At 36.2% G+C, this 12461-nt stretch overlaps 1 protein-coding gene across 1 annotated transcript in view; it reads left to right on the forward strand.

Annotated features, from left to right (window-relative positions):
- LOC106876867 (A disintegrin and metalloproteinase with thrombospondin motifs 16) overlaps positions 1-12461 on the forward strand; it is a 346691-nt gene that overhangs the window by 283065 nt on the left and 51165 nt on the right. Inside the window, exons 10-12 of the mRNA XM_014925608.2 lie at positions 1705-1858; positions 6880-6975; positions 8830-8978. Of these exons, the coding sequence (XP_014781094.1) occupies positions 1705-1858; positions 6880-6975; positions 8830-8978 (399 nt within the window). The remainder of the gene's footprint in view (positions 1-1704; positions 1859-6879; positions 6976-8829; positions 8979-12461) is intronic.

Below are 12461 nucleotides of genomic sequence, written 5' to 3' on the forward strand. Positions count from 1 at the left end.
ATATATATGTATATACATATATATATATGTATCTATATATCTATCTATACACACACACACACACACACACATATATATATATATATCTATATATACACACATATACATACATATGTATGTATGATAAACATCTAAGAAATGAATTAGTGATATTACATTGCTTACAACCGTTTTAATAACTCAGATGGTGCAAAAGGGACTATATTCTGCGATGAAATATTTGGCATAATAACCAGAGCTTGGTGGACTAGGTGGCCGGGGGTGCTTGAGTGGCACAGGTACGAGACCAGCGAACTCGAAGGAATAGAAGCCATCATTTTAGCGATGGAAAAGACAGTTAGATCCAGGATATTACCTTGCGTAGCAACAGTGCCATCTTAGATGTGGGTGTAGAACTCCCCTTGCTAGTCAGTAAAAGTTGGGTATTGAAATATATTCTGATTTTGTGTGTGCGCGAGCGCGTGTGCGTGTTAATATGTGCATTCATAAATTGGCTGGTACGAACTGTTTATAGATATGGTTTATAGCGGAAGCAACTTCTTAGAACGAATATGCAAAATATAACATACAGCTGTCACACTATGAACATTCATAAATGATAATTATCAATGAGCTTTAAGTGAAAAAGAAACAACAACAGTTCCTTGTACAATAAGAGAACAATAAGATCAAAATGGGTGAGTTGGTATGAAAAGAATTTTAAAAATGCGCTCTAAAACCTTTTCTATGGACGCAGAAACAACGAGCAAAGACGACGTGAAAGTCAATAGAGGTGAGCAAGTTAGTACGAAATGTTTTATAGAAGAGCGTACTGAGCAGGTTGTCGTTCATCTTGTGACTGGTATATAATGTCGTTTGATCTTTCACCAATTTGATGAGATCAGTTCTATTTACAATTTATTAGAATATGCCTGGCGCTACAAGCAATTAAAACCATTAGTGGTGCATTAAGTTAATAGTGTATATAATTGTTCACGGTAAAGTAGACTAAGAACTAAATGCCTCGGCGATGAAAAGTAACAGCAAAAAGTATTTTTCAGAATACATAGCACATAGAACGAATAGCCACATCATAGAGCCAGGTTTTAAAAGTAGCATTATATTGGACAATGCTGTCCTTGCCTTGTTGATTAATTGAGACTGTCTATGAATTTAATACAAATAAATTCATTTTAAAATGTTTATTACGTTAAGATATTATGCTTTTAAGTTTTAAACATCTCATAAAGGGAGTTCATAGCTACAAATTGCATGGTTAATATCAGTTGATCAACATTTTCTAACTCATTTTATAATATGAGTGAAGCGCTATCATATTAATGTGTAGAATGTTCCACTAAAATAATTTCCTCTGTACTTTGGTGTGATAAGGTGTCTTCTTGGATGACAGAGGAAATTATGTATGACAGCGAACTATTATTTGATACGGACCTAAAATATCTCGACATTTCCTGATTGACATGACTGACAGGAACATTACTATCGGTAGGCAACAAAATTATTATTGATCTTAAACTAATCCATATGTCTTCCAAAATATCTTTCAGTTTAAGCAGTATGTCTTCCTGAATGTATAAGTCCAAAATCCCATAAACACACGCATATTTATGTATATATATGCACTGATAGCTATTTTAATCATGCTACTCAGTATATTTCATTTTGATGTCATTTTGAGAATTGTATTTTTTTTTTCTATTGCAGTACTCCTCAGTCAGCTTGTCTAAACGATGTACCCAAATTTGTGACTGAAATTGAGTTCCCTACCAAATTGCCTGGAGAATTATATGACGCAGACATTCAGTGCAAATGGCAGTTTGGTGACAAGGCACGATTTTGTATCTTTGATTTTGACAAAGTAAGGAATTCATCTTTCTTTCATTCTTCGTTATCTCAATGAACACACATGGAACACACTCATTCGCACACAAACGCGCGCCTGCACATATAATTGGTAAGCCGCCCACAAACAGAAAAGTCCTAGATTGATACGATTGAAGTAAGGTTTACAAACAACTATCTGAAACTTAAGTCCACCTCCAGATAAGAAGAAAAAGGACACATAACAGTATTATCTAGTTATGCATGGCATCTGAAAGGAAATTTTGTTGACAATTTCAACATCAATTGGTCGATAATTGAATGCAGTATGCCAACAAGAACAAAACGAAATACTGTAAAATGCGGACAGTGCTGACATATCAACCCGTATCAGAGCTAGAAGAAACGTAGCTAAGCATTTTGTTCAACACGTTAACGATTCTGCCAGCCCACTGGCTTTTCAACAACAACAACAATCCTTTCTTTTATAGGCACAAGGCCTGACATTTGTGGGTGAGGGTGCTAGTCGATTACCTCGACCTCAGTGCTCAACTGCTCCCCCCTCTCTCTCTCGATATCATTTATATCTGAGTATACTTGAATATTTAATATTAAGAGTCCCTAACAATCATTTCCGCGCCAGACAAAATACTTAGCGGCATTCTAAATTCAAGTGCCGCCGGAGTCGACTTTGCCTTTCATCCTTATAGGATCGATAAAAGGAGTACCAGTTGAACACTGGGGTCAATATAATTGTCTAATATCCACCCTGAAATTGCTAACCTTGTGCCAAAATTTGAAACCAGTATTAAGTGTCCCCGCTACAACGAACATTACACTGTGTCGTTGACAGAATACGAACTACTGACAACTCGACCACTTGTCCAACACTCTATCTTCTTTTTCTCTTTAACTTCCTCATATCTTTTTCCTTCTTTTTCTGCTATTCACCTCAAGGGATGCACGATAGGAATATTAAGCCAATTCGCTTATCCATTCTTTCACATACACAACTAATAACTTTACATTGTGCTTTCTTTGTACGAAACCTGATATTTTGTTCTATTCATGTAAAGATAGGGTTCAGTCATTCTGTAATATTCTATGTTTCTTCTGTATGTTCTTATTGACATGGTCTATAGAAATATATTTCTAATAAGGCAATGAACATAAAATCTGCACTTATATTTTCTTTTAATTTATTTGTATTTCCAAATATGATTTCTCTTTTCGTCTGGTCTAGTGTGGGTTGATAGCTGTTGTTCTGTGAGAAAATATTTCCTATAGTTCCCACGGGACTATATTTTTCTTCGGATTCTTCTTGATGTTGTAATGTCATTTCCTTAAAATATTTGTCTCGTCATTATTTATTTTATTAGGACAGGTTAAAAACGCCCTTCACAAAGAAAGAATACAAACATACAGAAGTCAGGGCAACTCATTTACACAACAATATTGGGACAATCACGTGTCTGACCACCTTGTACTTTGGTTATGTTAGTGGAGAATTATATGACACCTATACTTGTCTACTAGTCTTAAAAACCTAGCACAATCTTCAGAATGACCTGGCTTGGTCAGTAGAGATGTACCGCCAAACCTCGGTCAGAACATCTTCCAGCTCCAACTTCAGCGATAAATGGAAGTTCCCTCTGATTTTAGAAAATGTTTCATTCCTTTTCACCCTTTGCTGAATAAATTCATTGGAAAAGGAAACATTGTCTTACATAACAAACCTCCTCCTTTGCTCCTTAATTTTATTTGAGCTAATTCAAATCAATTTTCTCCTTTTGTTCCTCAGCGTTAGTGTAGTGGTAGTACATTTACTCGTACTGTTTTAACCTTTCCATTAGAATTAATCTTGGCAATACAGGCCTTTTCGTTTCTTTTGTACAAGCGTAAAAATTTGAGGTTGAGGCTCTGTCCGTGTTTTTGATTTATTTTGAGGTTTCAAATTCGACGTTTGAAATGATTGTTTGTTTATTCTATCATCAATGTGGCCAATAGCACTTCTTGCTACTTCTGAAGTGGCCATCTTGCAACACGTGTAAATATTGTAAATAACAAGTTGTTAAAAATGGATTTCAATTTTTTAAATGTGCAAAAACAAACCTTTCCTCTACCCAAGGTAATAGGGTAGATGTTCATATATTTCGAAACATTCATGTGAAAAAAGAATCGAAACAGAGGCAAACTTTTACTGTTCAACCCGAACGACAACAACAATATTATTTAGTAAAATGATCCTTTCTGATATAGGTACAAGGTCAGCAGTTTGAGATGAAGGGATTAGTCGTTTATCATTGACTCCAGTTTTTGGCTACTACTTTATTTTATCGATCCCGAAAAGATGAAAGGCAATGCTGAACTTAGCAGCATTTGAAATCAGGATGTTAAAAGCTGGAACAAATACCGCAAAGTAATTTTCCGCTGCTTTGATGGCTCCATATGCTCACTGGTTTAACTATATTTAGTGAAGCTGTTTTTCACACGTTACTAATACTGATTGGAAAGGCACCACATCACAACTTGATTAGAGAAAAACATTGTGTGAACAAAATTCACATTAGACTGACAGTCACAACTCTTCCTCTCAGATTTATTGTGGGCGATTTCAGAAAAAAGAAAGATCTAGGAAAACTTGCATCTTGTGATAAATAATAAAACAGACATTAGAAGCCTGGATTTCTATTAAAGTATTTTCAACAAAAACAGCGCACTAAAGCGATTCATAACTTCCGTTATCTTTTTCTTGTTCCTGAAAATGCTGACGTCTACTTAAAAATTTTTGTTGAAATAATGAATCACATCTGAAATTGTCTGCGACTTAAATAATAGTGAAGTCCTTAACTGCCATTAGATATAAAACTATGAGCCGAATTATCCATTGATTGTAACTGATCAGAGGAGACATTACATTGTGACCCAAAACAATACATTTGACCTTTATTGGCCCGGCCCATCGAGTAGATAACAAAATCTACAACTTACAGCTCTGTAAAATTACGTATGATAAAGCCTGCAACCATGGATCATGGGATTCAATGTTCAGTAAAATACAGAAGCAAAATTCCCTTACCGGCTTATGGGATCAAGTTCAAAATCTGCTAATTGTTTTCCGGGTAAGTTATTCATCAAATTCGGAATAATTTTCTTTGCCAATCATTCACTTCTAGACAAACATGACTGAAACACCAGTGTCATTTTTTATTCGAAAAAGATTTTATTAACTTGAAGTGTTGAATCAACAAAATATTTTGGAAATGGCGATCTCAAAGTAAAATGAATAATTAATCCTACTGCCATCGACACACAAGAAATAACTTTAATTTAGTTAATTTCTAAATAATACTATTTTACTTCGTCAACCAAAATACATCTACATTTTCTAAAGTTTTTTCATCATTATTTCCTTCGTTTCGTAGTTTAGGCTTTTGTTTCGAAACTACATGTTTTCGGGCTAGCTTCTACTGGGTGGAACTTTGTCTTCTACGATAGCATCGGACCAACCAAAACCTTGTGAGTGAAATTTGATTGGCGAATATTTGTGAATGCCAGACCCGTTGTAGACATAATACATCACCGAGTTTAACACTGCCATATAACTAATAATTGCCTTTAATGAAATCCTGTGTGTTGTATTCGTTCGGGTCACGTTTCCAGAATGATAATATTTTGTAGCTTTTTGTCACCACTTACGGACACTTCGAAAAGGGTCATGGGCACGGCCTTACTTCCAGCAGGTTTCAGCCTGCGAGTGGCAATAAACAGCCACATCATAAAACAATGTATAAATTTAGAACATTCCTTGCAACATGCTAACTCCATAAGCAAAATGTTTTCAAGATAACCAGAACAAATTACCAAGTGAAAGAGAGGCAAAGATCATCTTACTTCCTAAATGCTTGTCTTTATCCAAAAGTTTTCATTCGGGGTTTATATTCTGTTAGGTGTGACTGTTAACAAGACATTCTGTTTGTATGTTTTGGACAGTTATTTATATCTTCAACTTATGGTAATTAGAAAAGTTTCCTAAGATATTGTGATATGCTAGACACTCAAACAATTTAGCTGGTGTGTATTATATATTAACAACTGTATTCATTTCACCATACATGAATATATCTCTGTTTACAGGACATGCCTGACTCTCTCTCTCTCTCTCTCTCTCTCTCTCTCTCTCTCTCTCTCTCTCTCTCTCTCTCTCTCTATCTATCTATCTATCTATTTATCTATCTATCTTTCTCTCTCTAGACGATGACGATAGAAAAAACATATATACATACATACATGCATACTTACAGACAGAAATATAGACAGACCGACATACATAAATACATACAGACAGACAGATAAATAGATTTTGTGAAGGCGCGTGGCGGAGTAGTTAGGGTGATACACCCACAATCGCAAGGTCGTAGTTTGGATTCCCAGACCAGCAGTGTGTTGTGTCCTTGAGCAAAGCACTTCATTTCACGTTGCTCCTGTCCTGCAAATATGTTTATCTTGCGAGGTGACGCAAGAAAATTATCAGAACTGTCTCGTGTGCTATGTTTTGTATCCAGCGATCGAAAAGATGAATAGTAGAACGCGTATTGTGAATTCCGACTACTTGGGATCGGTCGTCCAACCACATCGAAGGGTGATTGATTGAGTGAGATAGATAGATAGAGATATATAGATAGATAGATAAATAGAGAGAGAGAGAGAGAGAGAGAGAGAAATAGAGGGAGAGAGAGAGAGAGAGAGAGAGAGAGAAATAGAGGGAGAGAGAGAGAGAGAGAGAAACAGACAGGAAGGCAGGCAGACAGATCGACCAGTAGGCCAGACCTGTCGCCACATTTTGGTATGGGTGGGCACTAATTTTGTAAGCCGTGTTTTCTAAATTTGAGGGAGCACAGGAACAGGGAGGGTGGAAAGAACCCTGTCCAATGCACCCGCTTAGCGACCGGCATGCAGTAGGCTGAAGGAAAGAAATATAAACACTCACACGCGCGTGTATGCACAGCAACGTATCTATTCAGTGTTGTATATAATTTTACATTTCGTTTATTTCAGGATTCTTGTAAATCATTATGGTGTTACCTTGGAAATGAGAGATGTGAAACGAAATTCCTACCGGCAGCTGAGGGCACTTCCTGTGGACATGGTATGGTAGGTAGGCACATATGTATGTATGTATGAATGTATGTATGGCTATCTAGTGTCCATAGTAGAGGGAAACATTGTTATGATACATGGTCCGGGCGGGTGTATATTTGTTTAAATTTGTTCTTTGGTTTTATTTATGGTAACATTGTTATCGTTATATTTCCAACCAAAGAAGACATCTTCACTGTTTATTTGAGCAACATTTAGCATGTATTATACATCCATAACATCACATCTTTTGATTTGGGTGTTGATGTACTAAATGACGTCTTTAGAGCAATAAGTTAACGGATGATGTAATTTTTCCCAGTTTAGTGCTTCATTTAAATACAATTGTTTTGCAAATTATTGTTTTTAGGTCATTCTAGAAAAATGTTCACTTATTAAACTAAGCTGATTTAAGTAACAAAACACAAGGGATAATATTTGTTATATTTTTATCTCTCTTGTGTTTATATAGTAATTTATTCTTTTCTCTTTTGAAATATTTATTTCTTTACTACCCACGGGGGTGCTAAATATAAAGGAGACAAACAAGAGGATTAAGTCGATTACATCAACCCCAGTGCGTAACTGGTACTTATTTAATCGACTCCGAAAGGATGAACGACAAATCCGACCTCGGCGGAATTTGAACTCAGAACGTAACGGTAGAGGAAATTCCGTTAAGCGTTTCGTCCATGTTAACGATTCTGCCAGCTCGCCGCCTTTCTTTTTAAAATATTAACGCGATAATTAGGGCAGCGAGCTGGCAGAATCGTTTGCACACCGGGCAAAATGCTTCTCTGCATTTCGTCCGTCACTATGTTCTGAGTTCAAATTTCGCCGCGATTGACTTTGTCTTTCATTCTTTTGGAGTCTATAAAATAAGTACCATCTGAGGATTGGTGTCGATGCAATCTATCCCCCAAAATTGCTGGCGTTGGGCAAAAATTTGAAACCAATATCAACTCGATGATTAAATTTAATTGGTTGAATTTAGAATTTATTGCAAGCTAGGTTTTGAACAAAATTTCCTGAGTTATTGGCGGTCAAATTTCTCTGAATCATAAGATTTTCGACCGAAATACACAAAGCATAGTGATGAGTTTGTCATTAGTAATAATCGTGAGGTGTGGATATTTTACTCCTACCTGTATGACAGTGCTAAAAATGGAATGTGGGCTTATGAATTTAATAGTGAGTGTGTACATTATGAGATAGAGCTGAGAAACACGAGCCAGATCATAATTTATGAAGCCCTATTACGATTATGCAAATTGATACAACATAAGAAAGGGATCAGCTTTAATAAGTTGGATATTACAATTTAATTGTTTTATTGCAGTATTACGAATAGAAAACGGATTTTCCGTGGGAACTGACAAAAATAGATTAAAATAACAGAGAAAACATAAGAGGAAAAATAGAGACAACGAGTGCGGTTGAAAAGTTATTGATGGAAAAATTTAAAAAGAAAATAGATAAGTTGATCAATGTGCTAGAAACAAATATGTAACTAGAATACTTGACATTCGATGGATCGACTAAAAAGCAGCAAACATGTCATATTTTTATCCAGGAATTAATTTTTCCTTGATTAGATTTCATTATTTGATAGATGTTAGTTTCTGGCGAACCAAATGAGACGAATTCCTTTCAGTTTCCAATTGTTGGCAGTGCGTGGTATGTACAGTTTGTATGTTTTGTTAAGAGGTGTGATATGTGTGTAAGTTAGAGAACTGTATGCTAATGAACAGATTAGCAAACTGCATGGTAATGGATACGTTACTTATATGCGTAGGAGTACAAGTTGAAGAAAACAATGGTATATTTTTCTTTCTTTTTCTTTTTTGTATCATAATGTTTATTTTGTAGTGGTGTCGTGGTGGTAACTGTGTTAAATTTGGCAAGAATGGCCCGAAACCGATTAATGGTGCCTGGTCTATGTGGACGGAGTGGACAAAGTGTTCCAGGAGCTGTGGTGGTGGTGTAACGTATCGTGAACGTCAGTGCAATAAACCTTTGTGAGTTTTTTTTAAAGAATTTAATATACATGTTTTCTATACTAACATTATCAAAACAATAATGATAACAAAAGCAATATTAAGAACTAATAACAACCAAACATAACAATTACAATACATTGGCACACTATGACATATATTAAGGGAGGCTATGAAATCAATGTTGTTTGTCTTCTTGATTCGTTGAAAAATAGTACAAGTAACGGGTTGATTACATCAACTAATTCCACCCCAAAATTCTTCAGCTTATACTTTGTAAAGAATTATTTTCATCATCATCATCATCATCATCGACCCCTGTATTCAACTAGTACTTATTATATCAATACAGAACAGATGAAAGGCGAAGTCAACCTCGGCAGCTTTTAAACTCAGAACGTATGGATGAACAAAATGCAGCTAAACATTTTGCCCGGCGTGTTAACGATTGTACCAGCTCGCTGCTTTAATAACAAATAAGAGCAGCTTGGAGGAGGTGGGAATGAGTTGATTACATTGACCCCGAAAAGAATTTGAACTAAGAACGTAGCGACGGGCGAAATACCGCTAAGCATTTCGTCCGGCGGTCGTGCTGACGATTATGTCAGCCCGCCGCCCTAATAATAATAATAATAATAATAATAATAATAATGAACAGCAACAACAACAATAATAATAATAGAGTAGAAAAGGAAAAGAATCTTTCTAATCAATGTATCATTACCAACAGATGACAACGTTTCTCTAAAAGAAACGGAGAAACTTTCAAAATACACAGATGTGGAAATAGAGGTAACTCGAACGTGGAGTCTAAAAACAGAAACAATTCCTATCATAGTAGGCGCATTAGGTATGGTAAAAAAATATTCAGGACTAACAAGTATATGTAACGTACAGAAAATAGCACTACTAGGCACTGCACACATCCTACGTAAAACGCTTTCAATACAGTAATTATAAGAGCATCACAACAAACCACAGCACATACCCAAAGCACACAGAGCTGCGCTGGGTAGTGCAGTGAAAGCACGTGATAAAAATAATACTACTGAATAATAATATTAATGATAATGAAAATAATAATAATAATAATAATAATAATGATGATGATGATGATGATGATGATGGTGATGATGATGATGATGATGATGAAGATGATGATGATGATGATGATGATAATAATAATAATAATAATTCTTTCTGCTATAGGTACATGGCCTGGATTTTTGTGAGGAGGGGGACAATCGCTGAAATAGTACTTATCAATGTAGCCCTCCCCTAGAATTTCAGAGCTTGTGGCTGTAGTAGAAATAATAATTATTATTATTTTAATTAATTCGGTGAGCTGGCAGAATCTTTCGTATACCGAGCAAATTGCTTAGCGGCATGTCTTCCGGTTTTACGTTCTGAGTTGTTTGTTTTTCATGCTTTTGCGATTGATAAAATAAGTATCAGTTGAGCACTGGGGAAGTGGGAGGGGTCGAGGTAATCGACCTACCCCGGAACTGCAAGCCTTGTGCCAAAATTTAAATCAACATCATTATCATTATTATTATTGTTGTTGTTATTTCATGAAAACTCTCAACTTATTTCGCTGGGTAAGATGGATAGTATGAGCTGTCAGTCTAAGGTGACACTTGTTTACTGATCTTGCTTCAAGAACCCTGCGGAGAATTCTAGCAGTTCTCAACAATGATGAGTTTTGTATGTGTTCGATCTTTACATTTCTACTAAACGTTTTTTAGCCACGTGGGTAGTTGAGTGCTGATACTTCCAAGTGCGCCAGTCGCTATTGGTATTACAGCCATTTCTTTTCTGTTCACCACAACAACGTTAGGTTTCTGGTGTCTAATTTGATTGTCACACCGAATCATTGCATCCCACAGGATTTTACAATCCTCATTCTCAGTAACTCCTTCTGAGATTTGGTCACAGCACGTCTTTGATCTTTCTAGGCCATAATTTCCACAAAGTTCCCAATAGATCGTTCTTGCCACATTGTTATATCGTCTTTTGTAGTCACACTGTGCCAATTTAAGGGCATTCCCTAACAATGTGTCACAATCTTTCACCCCTCTCACCACACATTCTCCATTTGTTAGTTTCAGTTCTTTTATCAATACTGCACTTCACATAATTTGCTCTGAATGCTTGTTTTGTGGCGCGCATTGGAGTGCTTCTGTTTCTATCTAAATTCTATCATTATTATTAAAAGGCAGCGATCTGGCAGAACCTTTAGCAGGCCGGGGAAAATGCTTAGCGACATTTCGTCCGTCTTTACGATCTGGATTCAAATACCACTGAGGTCGATAAAAATAAGTACCAGTTGAACACTGGGGTTCGATGCAATCGACTTAACCACTCCCTCGAAATCAGTGGTTTTGTGCCAAAATTTGAAATGATGATGATGATGATGATGATGATGATGATGATCATGATCATGATCATGATCATCATCATCATCATTATTATCTATAGAATGCAATACACACACGCACGCACAAACACAAACACACACACACACACACACACACACACACACTACCCCAACTTTCACTCTTCATTGAACGACTGCAGTGTATTGTTAGGCCCTAGATTACATCCTTAACTCTATTATGTTGGTACGAGTTATGAAGAACTCACTTCCTCTAGCTTAGTGTTATCTCGTGTGAAAGTTTTTCTGTTTATATTCTCTTAAGGAAACGTCTCTAAAAATATGACTAATATGCTGAGAATATATTTTGCTAAAAGAATGTTATTGGGACAGAATTTTAAAATAAATAACATGCGTGTTCATATGCGTATGTGTGGGTAGGTGGCCGTGAAAACCTATATGGTGTGTCTATAGGTGAGATGTGTGCGTATATTGCGGGTAGGGATTCATAAACACGTATACATAATAATGATGATGTGTATAGCTAGTTCATTCAGTGTGTGTGTGTGAATTGTGTATTCGCCCAGGAGAAGGTGGCATAACTTGTAATAAAGTTTGGTACTGAGCGCGAACATTTATCAAAATTGAGTCAGAGAAGAAGCATTTTGTTGGACTCACAGTTTTAATAGAGGATATTATGTACGTATTTATGTACATATACATAATCTTTTCTACTCTAGGCACAAGGCCTGAAATTTTAGGGCGGGGCCAGTCGATTAGATCGACCCCAGTGCGCAACTGGTACTTAATTTATCGAACCCGAAAGGATGAAAGGCAAAGTCGACCGCGACGGAATACCGCTGTGCATTTCACCCGGCGTGCTAACGTTTCTGCCAGCTCACCGCTTTATGTACATATACATCATATAAACGTTGGATTTCCACGTTGGATCTTAGTGATTATTGTCATTGCATATAGTAATCTTTTTAAAAATGTCTTTATGTATCCTTTTGTTGTAATTTTTGACGCTGAATCCGAATTTGTTATTCATTTCTTCAAGAAAAATTTTGCGAAAAATGTTACAGATGTTCAAGGTTTGATAATTTTCAGAATGTTCAGCCAATCAGAAA

The sequence above is a fragment of the Octopus bimaculoides genome, chromosome 1, assembly GCF_001194135.2.
Source record: "Octopus bimaculoides isolate UCB-OBI-ISO-001 chromosome 1, ASM119413v2, whole genome shotgun sequence".
NCBI lineage: Eukaryota > Metazoa > Mollusca > Cephalopoda > Octopoda > Octopodidae > Octopus > Octopus bimaculoides.